The 17,220-nt window shown below is 50.1% G+C and overlaps 1 protein-coding gene across 3 annotated transcripts in view; it reads right to left on the bottom strand.

Moving 5' to 3' along the window:
* LOC116979202 (ubiquitin carboxyl-terminal hydrolase 12) overlaps positions 1-10,319 on the bottom strand; it is a 41,816-nt gene extending 31,497 nt beyond the window's left edge. Inside the window, exon 1 of one of the 3 annotated variants that reach the window (XM_033030766.1) lies at positions 10,235-10,319. In XM_033030766.1, the coding sequence (XP_032886657.1) occupies positions 10,235-10,282 (48 nt within the window). In that variant the 5' untranslated portion in view covers positions 10,283-10,319. The remainder of the gene's footprint in view (positions 1-10,234) is intronic. The other 2 variants (XM_033030767.1, XM_033030768.1) reach the window with 2 other exon arrangements.
* Between the last annotated feature and the right edge of the window lie 6,901 nt (positions 10,320-17,220).

Genomic DNA, 17,220 nt, shown 5'->3' with positions numbered 1-17,220 from the left:
CCTATCTGCCAAGATGCAAACTAATGCCTTCATCAAGGCAAATATAACATTCAAAATCTCAAATTAGATTTTTTTTAAATCAGTTTGAAACATGGCATCATTCAAATAACATCTGAACTTTTACAGATGTTCTGTATTTCCATCAGATCATAAAATATTCTAAATATAGCTGAACAAAATCTTTTTACAAGGAATAGATCTGTATCCCATTGCAACCAAACTTGATGGCAAGCCTTGCTTCAAATGCAAGTTTTGCATTTTGCACTAAGTCAAGTCAAGTCACTTTTATATCTATAGCACATTTAAAAAACAACTCTCATTGACCAAATATTGGTGGAGGTACAACAGTGGTTCATAGATTAAGTACATACATAAATACATACATATAGCCCTCCCTCAGAGGACGTCAAGAAAGGCTTGAGAGTACAGATGAGTTTTAAGTCTAGACTTAAAGGAGTCGATGGAGGGGGCAGTTCTGATGGGAAGAGGGATGCTGTTCCACAGTCTAGAAGCTGCAACCGCAAAGGCGCGGTCGCCACTGAGCTTATGCCTAGACCGCTGGATGTTCAGTAACCCCAAGTTGGACGATCTGAGGGACCTGGAGGTGGTGTGGTGGGTACGCAGACTTTTGATGTAAAGCTTTTGATTTTGAGACTAAAGCTCCGATAACCTAGCATCCCAGGGACTTCCATACTACACGACTACAGGTTTTCCCAAATATTAGATATGATTTCTATTAATAAACACACTGTTATGCTCCGTACTAGCATCATAAATTTAATAATAAACCAAGGAATTGAGAAAAGGTAGAAGTGTTCCAACCCCCCCCCCCCCGCCCCCCCCACCCTCTCCATTTGCCAACCGACCCAAACGCAAGACCTCAAATCCAGGTCCTGCCACACACCTGGCTCACAAACCAATCTCATGCATTGAAGATTCGGTCTTCCAATAAATGCAGGTCCATCTTTCTATTAATCTACTAGGTGCACCTTGACTGTTTTAATATATCATTTACACAAGGCATTCATTCATCAGGCCAGTAAATATAAAAATACTGAATCAAGTTTAGTTGTAGCTTAGCGATACAGTGCGGAAACAGACCCTTCGGCCCACTGGGTCCGAGCCAACCTGCAATCCCCGCACGCCAACACTATCCTACACACACTAGGGACAATTTCCATTTTATACCAAGCCAATTAACCTACAAACCTGTACGTCTTTGGAGTGTGGGAGGAAACCGAAGATCTGGGAGAAAACCCACCCTCCTTATGAGGAGAATGTACAAACTCCGTGCAGACAGCACCCACAATCGGTGCTGTAAGGTAGCAATTCTACTGCTGCGCCACCGTACCGCACTTTTGGTGAAGCATGAAGGGATTTCTTGGAAAATTTGGGTGCCTTCCCTTTCGATAGTCAAACATCAGTATCCCTAAACATTCTGCAGCAATGTGCAAATTATTGACATCATAAAAATCTTATAGGTGCCCAGAACCTAGGCAGTTGAACGCATGGCTGTACAAAGATAGACCTAAAATGCTAGAGTAACTCAGTGGGACAGGCAGCATCTCTGGAGAGAAGGAATGGGTGACGATTCGGGTCAAGACCTTTCTTCAGTCACCTCTCCACCGACAATCTTTTCCCCTCTCATTGCTGCCAATTGTATTGTAGATACGTTTAAGGGTTAGAGCGATTTAAAAAAATATCTCAAAGGGCTTGGGTTTATTAATGTCAATTGTAATGTTAATTATTAGTAAGAGTCATTGGTGTTATAGGATTGGATCAGGTTAGAGAGAATGGGATGCATTGGGGTTCTGTACGGATTTTAAAACAAGGATGCGAATGGTAAAACTGAGGCGTTGCTAAGTAAGCCATTTTATATCAACAAGTTTTAAGTTGGTGGACATGGGCTTGTTTTGTGCTCGTTCTGGGAAAGCAGAACAAGCACCAGTTACGCAAGGAGATAACAATGACATCGAAGATTGTGCCGGCACAAGATACACTGAAGCAAAGTCAGATTACAATGATGTTACAGAGATAAAAATGAGAGATCTTAGAGATGACATGGATAAGAGATCAGGCACAAATATGACACCAAGGTTGAGAACGGTCTGGGTCAATTTCAGACAGTCGCCAGGAAGTGTGTGCGAGGAGATGGAGTTCATATTGCATTATATTATCTGAAATACCACGATGTAAAAGAGACTTCGATCTGAATTTCTAAATGTAGCTGACGTAATAGAGCATTACTTTGAATCTGTCTCTCTCTTTAGTCACAGGACAACACCGTGGCTCCTCATACATTAACACAGGCGGGGATGCTGACTGGGCTGTATCATGATGACGAGGCATTTCTGCTCTAGTCTAGTGCGGGGGCGAAGCAGAGGCCAGAAGAGATCACACAAACAGCGAAAGATTTTCTTAGTAATTGCCTGGCATGATGACACTACTCAAATAAAAAAAGATGAATAATCAACAATAACCACTGTCAAATATTAAAAATCTGCTGATCGCACAGATTTATGGCAATGCAAGGGAGATCTCAAGGTGAATATTTATAGCAATGTACGTAGGCATGGGGCAGGTGGTGGCAAGAGCAATAGGAAGATTAAAGGGCCCGTCCCGCTTACGCAATTTTTGTCTCCGAAAATTTTCAATAGACAATAGACAATAGGTGCAGGAGTAGGCCATTCAGCCCTTCGAGCCAGCACCGCCATTCAATGTGATCATGGATGATCATCCCCAATCAGTACCCCGGTCCTGCCTTCTCCCCATAGCCCCTGACTCCGCTATTTTTAAGAGCCCCATCTAGCTCTCTCTTGAAAGCATCCAGAGAACCTGCCTGCAGAGAATTCCACAGATTCACAACTCTGTGTGAAAAAGTGTTTCCTCGTCTGCGTTCTAAATGGCTTACTCCTTATTCTTAAACTGTGGCCCCACTGTGGCCCCTGCTTCTGGATTCCCCCAACATCGGGAACATGTTTCCTGCCTCCAGCGTGTCCAAACCCTTAACAATTTTATGTTTCAAAGAGATGCCCTCTCATCCTTCTCAACTCCAGTGTACAGGCCCAGCTGCTCCATTCTCCCAGCATATGACAGTCCCGCCATCCCGGGAATTAACCTTGTAAACCTACGCTGCACTCCCTCAATAGCAAGAATGTCCTTCCTCAAATTAGGGGACCAAAACTGCGCACAATACTCCAGGTGTGGTTTCACTAGGGCTCTGTACAACCGAGTTTGAAAATCCAGCGGCGACCAGAAAAAGGTACGACATCGCGGGGTGACGCCTGTATGGTCGTAGGTAGTCGCCCAAAGAGTCGTATCTGTTTCTGGTCGCCGCTGGATTTTCAACACGTTGAGAATTTTCGGAGACCTGCTGCGACTCTGACGGGTGCCGGCAAGTCGCCGAAAAAAATCGCGTAAGCGGGACGGGCCCTTAAGGACTTGAAATCGTATAATAAATAACTGATGATTCCCTCTTTTTACGATGTGTTTTCGACCAAAAATATCCATATTAATACAGATTAATGTTTGCTCCTGCAGGCTGAGAGCGACAATGATAACATTTCTCAATGTGTCCAAGGACAAAAATGATCAAAATACAAAATGTGGATGACACTGAACTGAAAATTATTGTTTGAACAAAATTAATTGTGCAGGTTCTTCATTTAAATAACTTAGTGGGTTAAATGCAACATCGTTTTTAAGAAAGCAATCGAGGATAAATAATCTTGTTTTGATTGATTCCGAAACAGAATGGGTATTTTATACTAATTAAAAATAGAAATGAGCCCAGGTAATTCAACTCCCTTTTGAACTTCATTGATTTTTGGAAAGACTGCTAGATTCTGAAAAGATTTGAATGATTTAATTTCACTTTAACCAACAGAACAAGGACACTGTACAAAGTCTTTAATCATCTTTAGGGCCACAAAACTTGTACAGGGGGATCTTTGGTCAGAATTCATAACTCCCTGAAAGCGGCAACACATGTACATAGAATGGTAATGGCGACATATATGCTTGCCTTCATTGGATGGTCATTGAGTGTAAGAGGCAGGAAGTCAAGAGGCAAGTTTTTTAGGACGTTACTTAGGCTGCATTTATAGACAATAGACAATAGGTGCAGGAGTAGGCCATTTGGCCCTTCGAGCCAGCACCACCATTCAATGTGATCATGGCTGATCATCCCCCATCAATACCCCGTTCCTGCCTTCTCCCCATGTCCCCTGACTACGCTATTTTTAAGAGCCCTATCTAGCTCTCACTTGAAAGCATCCAGAGAACCTGCCTCCACCGAGGCAGAGAATTCCACAGACTCACCACTCTCCGTGAGAAAAAGTGTTTCCTCGTCTCCGTTCTGAACGGCTTACTCCATATTCTTAAAATAAGAATGGTCGACGTAACCTTTGGCGTATTCCACGCAGTTTTGGTTGCCACATTACAGGAACATGGTGGATGCTTTGGAAAGGGTGCCCGGATTAGCGTTTATTAGCTACAGGGAAAGGTTGGACAGACTTGGATTGTTTTCTCTGGATCGCCAGAGGTTGAGGGGAGACCCGATAGATGTATATACACAACCATGAGAGGCATAGATAGGGTAGACAGTCAAAACATTTTCCCTCCCCCCATCTTGAAAATATCAAATACTAGAGGGCATAGCTTTAAGGTGAGAGGGGAAAAGTTTAAAGGAATGAATGAATGGGTTTATTGGCCAAGTATTCACATACAAGGAATTTGCCTTGGTGCTCCGCCCGCAAGTGACAACATGACATACAGTGACAGTTAGGAATGACACATCAAACATTAAACATTAATAATAAAACATTATCGATTAAACATGTGAATTAAATAAAATACCAGAGCAAAAGGAGGCTACAGATTTTTGGTTACTGAGTAGAGCTACTACTCGTGGGAAAAAAAGCTGTTTTTATGTCTGGCTGTGGCAGCTTTGACAGTCCGGAGTCGCCTTCCAGAGGGAAGTGATTCAAAGAGTTTGTGGCCAGGGTGAGAGGGGTCAGAGATGATCTTACCCGCTCGCTTCCTGGCCCTTGCAGTGTACAGTTCATACGGAACAAGGTAGCTTTTCCACATAGAGGGTGGCGAGTGTCTGAATCACGCTGCCGGGGTTGGTGTGGAAGCAGATACGATAGTGGGATTTAAAAGACTTTTGGATAAGCACATGGATATAAAGAAAATGGAGGAAAATGGATTAGGTAGAGGAAGAGTTGGTCTTGGCATCATGTTCGACAGACATTGTTTCTGTAGTGTTCTGTTCTATGTTATTGTAAAGCAAATTAAAGGAGTAACTAAACTCAGATTATTATTCTAATCCCTAAACCAAAATGAGTTAAAAAAAATACCATAATAATACAGGTATTACAGTTTTTGGAGAAATCAATGAAGAGCATGGAAACAGGTCCTTTGGCACAATTAATTTACATCGACCAAGTTGCCTAACCAAGCTAATTCTTCTTGCCGGCGCTTGGCCCATATCTTTTACAATTCTTATCCATAGACCCATCATGAGTTCCTGGTAGGTTTTCAACAAGCACTGGTTGCAATACGTCTTGAGTTTAACAATAGGTATATTACAATTAAGTTTAGGGAATTAATGTCTCACTAAAAGAAAAGTATTAGTTAACTTAATAGAAATTCTAATTGCATGTTAACTGAAAACTTCAATTAGATTCAGGCAGGTGGAGACAAGAGGAATAGGAAGATTAAGGATTGAAATCTTATAGAGTCATAGAGTGATACAGTGTGGAATCAGGCCCTACGGCCCAACTCGCCCACACCAGCCAACATGTCCCAGCTACACTAGTCCCACCTGCCTGCACTTGGTCCATATCCCTCCAAACCCGTCTTATCCATGTATCTGTCTAACTGTTTCTTAAACGTTGGGATAGTCCCAGTCTCAACTGGCAGCTTGTTCCATACACCCACCACCCTTTGTATAAAAAAGATTCCTTTTAAATCTTTTCCCCTACTCTGGGCAAAAGACTCTGTGCATCTACCCAATCTACTCCTCTCATAATTTTGTACACCTCTATAAGATCACCCCTCATCCTCCTGCACTCCATGGAATAGAGACCCAGCCTACTCAACCTCTCCCTATAGCTCACACACTCTGGTCCTGGCAACATAAATCTTCTCTGACCCCTTTCAAGCTTTACAATATCTTTCCTATAACATGGTGCCCAGAACTGAACACAATATTCTGAAGAAGTGTCTCGACCCGAAACATCGCCTATTTCCTTCGCTCCATAGATGCTGCCTCACCCGCTGAGTTTCTCCAGCATTTTTGTCCACCCACAATATTCTAAATGCGGTCTCACCAACGTCTCATACAACTGCAACATGACCGAACTTCTATACTCTATACGTGTAAGAAGGAACAGCAGATGCTGGTTGGACACAAAAAGCCAGAGTAACTCAGCGGGACAGGCAGCATTTCTGGAGAGAAGGAATGGGTGATGTTTCGCATCGAGACCCTTCTTCTATACTCTGACTGATGAAGGCCAATGTGCCAAAAGCCTTTTTGACAACCTTGTCTACCTGTGACTCGACCTTCAAGGAACCATGCACCTGCACTCCTAGATCCCTCTGCTCTACAACACTGCCTACCTCTTGCCAGAGGCATTGAGATCAGAAACAGTCTGGGAGATGGTGTTCGTCTGTAGGGTCATGGGTCGAGGGATAGGCAGTGTCGTTGATTGTCAAGGGCAGTTTGTTAACCTGTCTTTTGATGGATATGGTCGCTGCCTGGCACTTCTGTAGTGCAAATGCTACTTGCTCCTTATTTAGCTCAAGCTTGAACGTGATCCAGGGCTTTATACTTGCAGGCATGAACTGCTTCACTTCACAGAGGAGTTGCAAATGAGGTTGAACATTGTTCATCGATGACTGTGCATTCCCACTTCTGACTTTATAATAGAAGGAATGTCAGTGAAGAAGCAATTTTGTGACATTCAAAGTCTCTTGGTCTCTCCCCTATCACAGAAGTTTCTATTGTCCTCTCACTGTTCTCTGTAATATTAAAAAATGATTTTTACAGTTTTTTCAGTTCTGATGAAAGATCAGAGCTGAAATGTTAAATATCTCCCTCTGCATAAACTCTGTCTGATGTGCTGGGCATTTCTAGCATTATGTTCATAAGTGATCGGGGCAAAATTAGGCCATTGGACCCATCAAGTCTACTCCACCATTCATTCATGGCTGATCTATCTTTTCCTCCCAACCCCATTCTCCTGCCTTCGCCCCATAACCCTTGATACCCTTAATAATCAATCTCTTCCATCGACTTGGCCTCCACAGCCTTCTGTGGAAAGGAATTCCAGATTCACCACCCTCTGACTAAAGAAATTCCTCCTCATCTCCTCGCTAAAGGTACATCCTTTTATTCTGAAGTTATGGTCACCGGTCCTATCTGTTTTGTTTTCAGATTTCCAGTATCAAAATGAGTAGGTTTTGTCCTTATATTATTGCTTAGGAACAAGAAAATAAATGTAAAATATAATTCTAAGTGTCGAGAAATCAAAAAGAACACACTCTTTAAGAAATGTGTAGGAAGGAACTGCAGGTGCACATTTACACCAAAGATCGACACAAAATGCTGGAGTAACTCAGAGGGATACACTGCATCTCTGGAGAGAAGGAATGGGTGACATTTCACGTCCAGGCCCTTCTTTAAACCAGTGTTTGAAGAAAAAGGTCTCGACCTGAAACATCACCCAATCCTTCTCTCCAGAGATGCTGTCTTTCTCGCTGAAGAAAGACTGGCTAGACTCGGCTTGTACTCGCTAGAATTTAGTAGATTGAGGGGGGATCTTATAGAAACGTACAAAATTCTTAAGGGGTTGGACAGGCTAGATGCAGGAAGATTGTTACCGATGTTGGGGAAGTCCAGAACAAGGGGTCACAGTTTAAGGATAAGGGGGTAATCCTTTAGGACCGAGATGAGAAAAACATTTTTCACACAGAGAGTGGTGAATCTCTGGAATTCTCTGCCACAGAAGGTAGTTGAGGCCAGTTCATTGGCTATATTTAAGAGGGAGTTAGATGTGGCCCTTGTGGCTAAAGAGATCAAGGGGTATGGAGAGAAGGCAGGTACAGGATACTGAGTTGGATGATCAGCCATGATCATATTGAATGGCGGTGCAGGCTCGAAGTGCCGAATGGCCTACTCCTGGACCTAATTTCTATGTTTCTATGTTACTCCAGCATTTTGAGTCTACGTTATTTAAGAATATCGGGTTCTTTTAACTGAAAGTTCCTACTGTGGAAAATTATTCCAATCCACTACACTGAATGATCTGAATCTATTTGAATGGGAAACAGTGGACTTTTAGATTAAAATGCACTTTGAAATATACTTTGGGGTTCAGTCCTAGAGCTCTCCAGAATACAACATTTAGAGTCCAAAAATAAGCACGGATATGAAATGTGCATTTGTTTAGTGAAGTTAACCAGAAATGCAATAGAATGTAGGCGGAGACAGTAAGGCTGGTGGGAGAACTGGGAAGGGGGAGCGGTTGGAGAGAGAAAGCAAGGGCTATTTGAAGTTAGAGAAGTCAATGTTCATACCGCTGGGGTGTGAACTACCCAAGCGAAATATGAGGTGCTGTTCCTCCAATTTGCACTGGGCAAATGGAGGAGGTCCAGGACAGGAAGGCCAGATTGGGAATGGGAGGGGGGAGTTGAAGTGCTGAGCCACTGGGAGATCAGGCAGGTTAAGACGGACCGAGCGGAGGTGTTCAGTGAAACAATTGCCGAGCCTGCGCTTGGTCTCGCCGATGTAGATGTTGACTATTATGCATTGTCTGAGTAATTGTTGAACATAGAAAGCCCATCTTCAACTGAAGTTATATTATTTCAACATTGTATCTGAAGATCAAAGATCTATTAAGAGTCATAAATTAAATTAAATTAAATTTCTTTATTTATATAGCACATTTTTAGTCAACTTGCATTGACCCCAAAGTGCTTCACATAATTACATCCACACACACAGGCAAAGGTGGGTGAAGTGTCTTGCCCAAGGACACAACGACAGTATGCACTCCAAGCGGGATTCGAACCAGCTACCTTCCGGTTGCCAGCCGAACACTTAGCCCATTGTGCCATCTGTCGTCATAGAATCATACAGCATGGATACAGATCCTTCGGCCCAATTTGACCAGCTCTATCATCATGACCCATCCATACCAGCCCCTTCTGCCTGAGTTTGGCCCATATCCCTCGAATCCCATCCTGTTCATATACCTGTCCAAATGTTTCTTAACCGCCTCCTCCTGCGACTTGTTCCATACAACCACCACCCTTTGTGTAAACAAATTGCCCCTCAGGTTCCTATTAAATCTTTCCCCCCCTCACCTTAAACGTATGTTCTCTGGTTCCCGATTCCCCTACTCTGGGTAAGAGTGTGCATTTACTCTATCTCTTCCTTTCATGATCTTGTACATCTCTTAGATCACCTTTTATCCTCCTGCATTCTAGGGAATAATGTCAGAACTTGTACTCCTACTAACAGGATCATCTGATAAATGTACGCTGTCATTTCTACAAATCAATATTCATTTAGATAAAATTCCTAACTGATAGTTTTGCAATAAACCAGTCGGCAGTAGCCAAATAATGTGAATACTTACATTGATGCACTGAACTATTTCCCCACCAAGCTAGGAACATGCGCCTTTGTAGCTATTACACAAAAACAGGGGGAGTGGCACATTTTTTCCCTTCAATAAACAAATACAAAGCTGGACTGGGACATTCGACCTGCAAGCCAGTGTCATCAGTCCTGACTAAGCACCTAATATCATCAGAGGCTAATAAACCAAAATCACAAAGGACAAATTTGAAATGGGGAAAATATGTTTGACATAAATCTTGCAATGAGAATTGCACCGAGCCCAGAGTTGCAGCTGGTCAGAGACACACAAGGCTGCTTATTCCCATTGATCGGTTGGCTGCGGGTTTTGTATTTTTTTGCCAGGGATAATAGTAAAAATTGCAAGTTAACAGCGGGCTAGGGTCTGACCGGAGGGAAGGGGATGGAAAGAGAGAGGGGAAGGAGAGAGAGGGAGAAGGAGAGAGAGGGGGAAGGAGAGAGAGGGGGAAGGAGAGAGAGCTTAGAGGTGGGAGGTGCCGGTGGTGCTCTAAGTGGGACTATCGTGTTGAGTGCGTATGTCGCTTCTCTAGTTGTCTTTGTTTCGTGCTGTTTGTCGAGACTCACCATGGTACAGATCGAGGCGATTTTCCTGACAGTCATCAGTATTTCCATCCGCCCGCCGCCATGTTGCCCCAGGCTGTGCCCCGCAAACCCCGCCCCCTCCTCCTCCCCCCCCACAAACCCCGCCCCCTCCTCCTCCTCCCCGCAAACCCCGCCCCCTCCTCCTCCCCCCCCCAAACCCCGCCCCCCCCCTCCCTCCACCTCCCCTCCCACTCCGCCCCTCCTCCTCCTCCTCCTCCCCTCCCCCCGCAAACCCCTCCCCCTCCTCCTCCTCCTCCCCCCCTCAAACCCCGCCCCCTCCTCCTCCCCCCGCAAACCCCGCCCCCTCCCCCACCTCCCCGCAAACCCCGCCCCCTCCTCCTCCTCCCCCCCGCAAACCCCGCCCCCTCCCCCACCTCCCCGCAAACCCCGCCCCCTCCTCCTCCTCCCCCCCCGCAAACCCCGCCCCCTCCTCCTCCTCCCCCCCGCAAACCCCGCCCCCTCCTCCTCCCCCCCGCAAACCCCGCCCCCCCGCAAACCCCGCCCCCTCCTCCTCCTCCCCCCCCGCAAACCCCGCCCCCTCCTCCTCCTCCTCCCCCCCCGCAAACCCCGCCCCCTCCTCCTCCTCCCCCCCCGCAAACCCCGCCCCCTCCTCCTCCTCCCCCCCCGCAAACCCCGCCCCCTCCTCCTCCTCCCCCCCCCGCAAACCCCGCCCCCTCCTCCTCCTCCCCCCCCGCAAACCCCGCCCCCTCCTCCTCCTCCCCCCCCGCAAACCCCGCCCCCTCCTCCTCCTCCCCCCCCACAAACCCCGCCCCCTCCTCCTCCCCCCCACAAACCCCGCCCCCTCCTCCTCCTCCCCGCAAACCCCGCCCCCTCCTCCTCCCCCCCACAAACCCCGCCCCCTCCTCCTCCTCCTCCCCGCAAACCCCGCCCCCTCCTCCTCCCCCGCAAACCCCGCCCCCTCCCCCACCTCCCCGCAAACCCCGCCCCCTCCTCCTCCTCCCCCCCCGCAAACCCCGCAAACCCCGCCCCCTCCCCCACCTCCCCGCAAACCCCGCCCCCTCCTCCTCCCCCCGCAAACCCCGCCCCCTCCCCCACCTCCCCGCAAACCCCGCCCCCTCCCCCACCCCTCCCCGCAAACCCCGCCCCCTCTTCCTCCTCCTCCCCGCAAACCCCGCCCCCTCCCCCACCTCCCCGCAAACCCCGCCCCCTCCTCCTCCTCCCCCCCGCAAACCCCGCCCCCTCTTCCTCCTCCTCCCCGCAAACCCCGCCCCCTCCTCCTCCCCCGCAAACCCCGCCCCCTCCCCCACCTCCCCGCAAACCCCGCCCCCTCCTCCTCCTCCCCCGCAAACCCCGCCCCCTCCCCCACCTCCCGCAAAACCCCGCCCCCTCCTCCTCCTCCCCCCCGCAAACCCCGCCCCCTCTTCCTCCTCCTCCCCGCAAACCCCGCCCCCTCCTCCTCCCCGCAAACCCCGCCCCCTCCCCACCTCCCCGCAAACCCCGCCCCCTCCCCCACCTCCCCGCAAACCCCCGCCCCCTCCTCCTCCTCCTCCCCCGCAAACCCCGCCCCCTCCCCCACCTCCCCGCAAACCCCGCCCCCTCCTCCTCCTCCCCCCGCAAACCCCGCCCCCTCCCCCACCTCCCCGCAAACCCCGCCCCCTCCCCCACCTCCCCGCAAACCCCGCCCCCTCCTCCTCCTCCTCCCCCGCAAACCCCGCCCCTCCCCCACCTCCCCGCAAACCCCGCCCCCTCCTCCTCCCCCCCACAAACCCCGCCCCCTCCTCCTCCTCCTCCCCCGCAAACCCCGCCCCCTCCCCCACCTCCCCGCAAACCCCGCCCCCTCCTCCTCCTCCCCCCGCAAACCCCGCCCCCTCCCCCACCTCCCCGCAAACCCCGCCCCCTCCCCCACCTCCCCGCAAACCCCGCCCCCTCCTCCTCCTCCTCCCCCGCAAACCCCGCCCCCTCCCCCACCTCCCCGCAAACCCCGCCCCCTCCTCCTCCTCCCCGCAAACCCCGCCCCCTCCTCCTCCTCCCCGCAAACCCCGCCCCCTCCTCCTCCCCCCGCAAACCCCGCCCCCTCCCCCACCTCCCCGCAAACCCCGCCCCCTCTTCCTCCTCCCCCCCACAAACCCCGCCCCCTCCTCCTCCCCCCCGCAAACCCCGCCCCCCTCCCCCACCTCCCCGCAAACCCCGCCCCCTCCTCCTCCCCCCCCGCAAACCCCGCCCCCCCGCAAACCCCGCCCCCTCTCCGCAAACCCCGCCCCCTCCTCCTCCCCCCCGCAAACCCCGCCCCCTCCTCCTCCTCCTCCCCCCCGCAAACCCCGCCCCCTCCTCCTCCCCCCGCAAACCCCGCCCCCCCGCAAACCCCGCCCCCTCTCCGCAAACCCCGCCCCCTCCTCCTCCCCCCCGCAAACCCCGCCCCCTCCCCCCCGCAAACCCCGCCCCCTCCTCCTCCCCCCCCGCAAACCCCGCCCCCCCCGCAAACCCCGCCCCCTCTCCGCAAACCCCGCCCCCTCCTCCTCCCCCCCGCAAACCCCGCCTCCTCCTCCCCCCCCGCCCCACGCTGCCGTTCCGCCGCCCACGCGTTCCTGCGCCGCCTACTACAGTCTCCATACCACTGGAGGACAGACAGACCGACAAGCTGCTTATTGCTGGTACACAAAATTGCTGGGGGAACTCAGCGGGTGCAGCAGCATCTATGGAGCGAAGGAAATAGGCGACGTTTCGGGCCGAAACCCTTCTTCAGACCGGGCGGGGACAGACACCAAACCCAGCATCTGCACCTCCTTCCTACACAACTGCATCACCGGGGTTACGATGCAGAGCTAAATAAAAACCAAAATAACTCACACATCGCCTGCAGTAATTTGCTGGCTGTCTACATGAGGTTTATTTCCCAACGATGAGAAAATGCATTTAAAAACAAGACACTTGCAACGAACTGCAAATGCAACACCCAACTTGAACAAAGGAAACTGTATTGTGAGAGTGATTTCATCAAAACAGGTCACATTTTCAATTGTAATTCAATTCAATTGAGATGACATGGCCGGTAGTATTCGCTGACTGTTTAAAATGGGAGGGGGGGGGGGGGAGGGTTCTTTCACAACGTTGAGAAAAAAATACTCTTAAAGCAAGATACTGCAACTAATTGCAAATGAGAAAACCCCCATCAAGAAAGGAAACTGTGCTTTAACAGTGATTTCTTAAGAATGCTTCAAGATAGCGGGGTCAGGGGATATGGGGAGAAGGCAGGAACGGGGTACAGATTGGGAATGATCGGCCATTGAATGGTGGTGCTGGCTCGAAGGGCCGAATGGCCTACTCCTGCACCTATTGTCTATTGTCTATTGCCAATTGCCAAACTGCTCACATTTTCAATTGAGATTACATGTCCAGCAGTATATGCTGACACTTCCCCCTGTTTCAATACACAGCGGGGATTTCTCAACGTTGTGAGAATATACTTTAAACAAGATACTGCAACTAATTGCAAATACAGAAACACAAGTTGGAACAAAGGAAACTGAGTGATTTAATCAAAGCAGGTCACGCTAGCAAATGAAAACACATCGCCAGCAGTATTTGCCTCTACAAGGGAGGGGGAGGGGGAGGGGGAGGGGGGGGGGGGGGTCATAACGTTGAGAAAATCCATTTAAAGCAAGATACAGCAACTAATTGCAAATACAAACCCCAGCTTGAACAAATAAAATTGTTTTGTGAGAATGATTTCACCAGAACAGGTCCCGTTTTCAAACGAAACGAATGTACAAAGGTCCCAAACGCATGTATTAGCTCTGTGAACGTGCAGTTTTTTTTTTAAATTAGCTAACCGGGACACCAAACATCGTGTGTTCTAGCCATTTAAATATAATGATTAAGAATTGACAGAAAGAAATGCCTGCGGAACAATTTTGTATTCCATTCCAAAGTGTCACATTTTGCTATTAGCGTCAATTTGTTGCAAATTAATAGACTGTGGAAATAACTAGTTGTGTTACAAGTTGTTCAGGATAATACTGCATGAAATGATATTCTAATATCCGCTGCTAAATGTAAACACATTCCACCTATGATCTCCTCACACAAAATACGTGATGCAAATCGTTGCAGATTTTTACAATGTCAATCAAATCACGCCTGCATTTCGTTGCTGGTGTTATGTGTTTGTTCCTGTGCTATGGTATCAAGTACATTTCTACAGAGATGACGCAGCGGTAGTGTGGCTGTCTTACAGCACCAGAGACCCGAGTTCGATCCCGACTCCGGGTGCTGTCTGTTCGTTGTGTTTGTACGTTCTCCCTGTGACCGTGTGGGTTTTCTCTGGGAGCTCCAGTTTACTCCCACACTCCAAAGATGTGCAGGTTTGTAGGCTAGTCGGCTTGGTATAATTGTAAATGGACGAGTGTTAGGGTGCTGGTCAGCACGGACTCGGTGGGCCGAAGGGCCTGTATCCGCGCTGTATCTCTAAACTGAACTAAACTGGGACCGTGTGGTTTTCAGCAGCTTTGACACAAGTGGTCTCGACACCTGGTAATATTTTAAGGGGGTTCCTTTCAAATGGAAAGTTTGAAAACTATTGTGCTCGCAGCTAAAATCATCTTGGAAACTGCTGTCGCCAAGAAGGAGATGATTAAGAAGGAGATGAAATTGGATTTTACAGGTTCTATTCATAGCAAGGTCATCCTTTAGGTATTCACCACTATATGTTATGAAATCCTGTTCAGTAATTAATAACCATCAGATCATCTTTTTGAGTTAAAAATTATTCATCATTTGCACTGACATCATAGGTTAAATTCTTATCCTGCCCAATCTCTCCCTTTAGCTCTGGTCCTCAAGTCCTGGCAACAACTGTGTAAATCTTCTCTGTACTCTTTCCAGCTTCATGGTAGTTCTTTCAAAGAACTGGAACAGGCACAGTTATCCCAAGAGACTTATTAGTTTAGTTATCGGGAGAGATTGGGCAGGATAAGAATTTATTCCTTGGAGCGCAAGAGGCAGAGGGGTGATCTTATAGAGGTGTATAAAATCACATGGGGAATTGATAGGGTGAATGGACAGAGCCTTTTACCCAGGGTAGGGAAATCAAGAACCAGAGTGCAGGGTGAGAGGAGAAAGATTTGAACCTGAGGAGCAACTTTTTTACTCAGAGGGTGGTGGGTGTATGGAATGAGATGCCAGAGGAGGTGGTTGAGACAGGTACGATAACGACTGCCGGCACGCAGCCTACAACATCTTGAAGCCACGGACTGCGGTGCTTCTAGCCGCGGTGCGGCAGGGACTTACATCTTCGGCCGCAGGCTTGCGGCCTACAGCATCTTGAAGCCGCGATCTCCGATAGCGAAGCACCGATTTGGGACTTACCGTGCCTGTACATCTGGCCACCCACAGCGGCGACTGCAGAGGTTTGTGGTCCCGACCACGGGGGGAAATGGAGGAGGACTGACCAAACTTTGTGCCTTCCACCACAGTGATGAATGCTGTGGTGGATGTTTTGTGTTAAATTTTTGTTGTTAATTGTGTGTTCTTTTTTATTGTACCGCTGCTGGCAAATTCATTTCACTGCACTTCATTGTGTCTGTGATGAATAAATCTGACTATAGACGAACATCTATATTACTAAAAGTCTGTTCTTGACCGGTTTTGGCCTTCTGTGCTGCGATTTCCGAGAGAACGCCGCCACCTACGGCCGTCATTTTTGGCCACCTAGCTCAGAGCCCCCCTCCGCCGTATGTGCCGAGGATTTTTCCCATCGAAGAAAAGTGACAGAGATATTAATGTTTTTACAAAATTCCCCATTCTCTCTGCTGCCCCCGCTGGAGGGAGGGGGAGGGACTATAAAACCAGGAAGTGGTGTGCCTCAATCAGTCTCTGCAAGTGGTGTGCCTCAATCAGAGCTCTGAATGACACTGAACAAATGTCTCCACAGCTGTGAGTACCCATAATGTGGTTTGAAAATGAAAATATGGTTAGTTTGAGGAAAAAAGCACTGCCTGTAAATGGTTGTTTGGGGGGTTTGGGTAAAAAGGCACCCCCTCTCTCTCCCCTCCTCTCTCTCCCCTCCTCTCTCTCCCCTCCTCTCTCTCCCCTCCTCTCTCTCCCCTCCTCCCTCTCCCCTCCTCCCTCTCCCCTCCTCCCTCTCCCCTCCTCCCTCTCCCCTCCTCCCTCTCCCCTCCTCCCTCTCCCTCCTCCCTCTCCTCCCTCCTCCCTCTCCCCTCCTCCCTCTCCCTCCTCCCTCTCCCTCCTCCCTCTCCCTCTCCTCTCCTCGCCCCTCCTCCTCTCCCCCTCCTCCCTCTCCCCTCCTCCCTCTCCCCCCCCATCCCCTCTCTCTCCCCCTCTCTCTCTCCCTCTCTCTCCCCTCCCCCTCCCTCGCTCTCCCTCTCTCCCTCTCTCTCCCCGCTCTCTCCCCCTCTCTCTCCCCCTCCCTCCCCCTCCCCCTCCCTCCCCCCCCCCCTCTCTCCCTCTCCCTCCCCCCCTCTCTCTCTCCCTCTCCCCCCCCCCCCTCCCTCCCCCCCCCCCCCCCCCTCCCCCTCCTCTCTCCCCCTCTCTCCCCCCCTCTCCCCCCTCCTCCCCCTCTCTCCCCCCCCCTCTCTCCCCCCCCATCTCTCCCCCCCCTCTCTCTCCCCCCTCTCTCCCCCTCCCTCCTCCCCCCCCTCTCTCCTCCCCCCCTCTCTCCCCCCCCCTCCTCCCCTCCCTCTCTCCCCCCCTCTCTCCCCCCCCCTCTCTCTCCCCCCCCCTCTCTCCCCCCCTCTCTCTCTCCCCCCCTCTCTCCCCCCCCCCCTCTCGCTCCCCCCTCTCTCCCCCCCCCTCTCTCCCCCCCCTCTCTCCCCCCCTCTCTCTCCCCCCCTCTCTCTCCCCCCCCTCTCTCTCCCTCCCCTCCACACCCCCTTCCCTCTTCCCTCCACCCTCCCCACCTCACCCCCCTCTCAGCACACCCTCTCTCTCCCCCTCTCTCTCCCCCTCACTCTCACCCTCCCTCTCTCCTCACCCACCCTCCCTCTTCTCCT

Source organism: Amblyraja radiata, chromosome 12 (genome assembly GCF_010909765.2).
Source record: "Amblyraja radiata isolate CabotCenter1 chromosome 12, sAmbRad1.1.pri, whole genome shotgun sequence".
Lineage (NCBI taxonomy): Eukaryota > Metazoa > Chordata > Chondrichthyes > Rajiformes > Rajidae > Amblyraja > Amblyraja radiata.
Note: the sequence above shows the minus strand (reverse complement) of the source record. Positions and strands in the feature narration are given on the sequence as shown.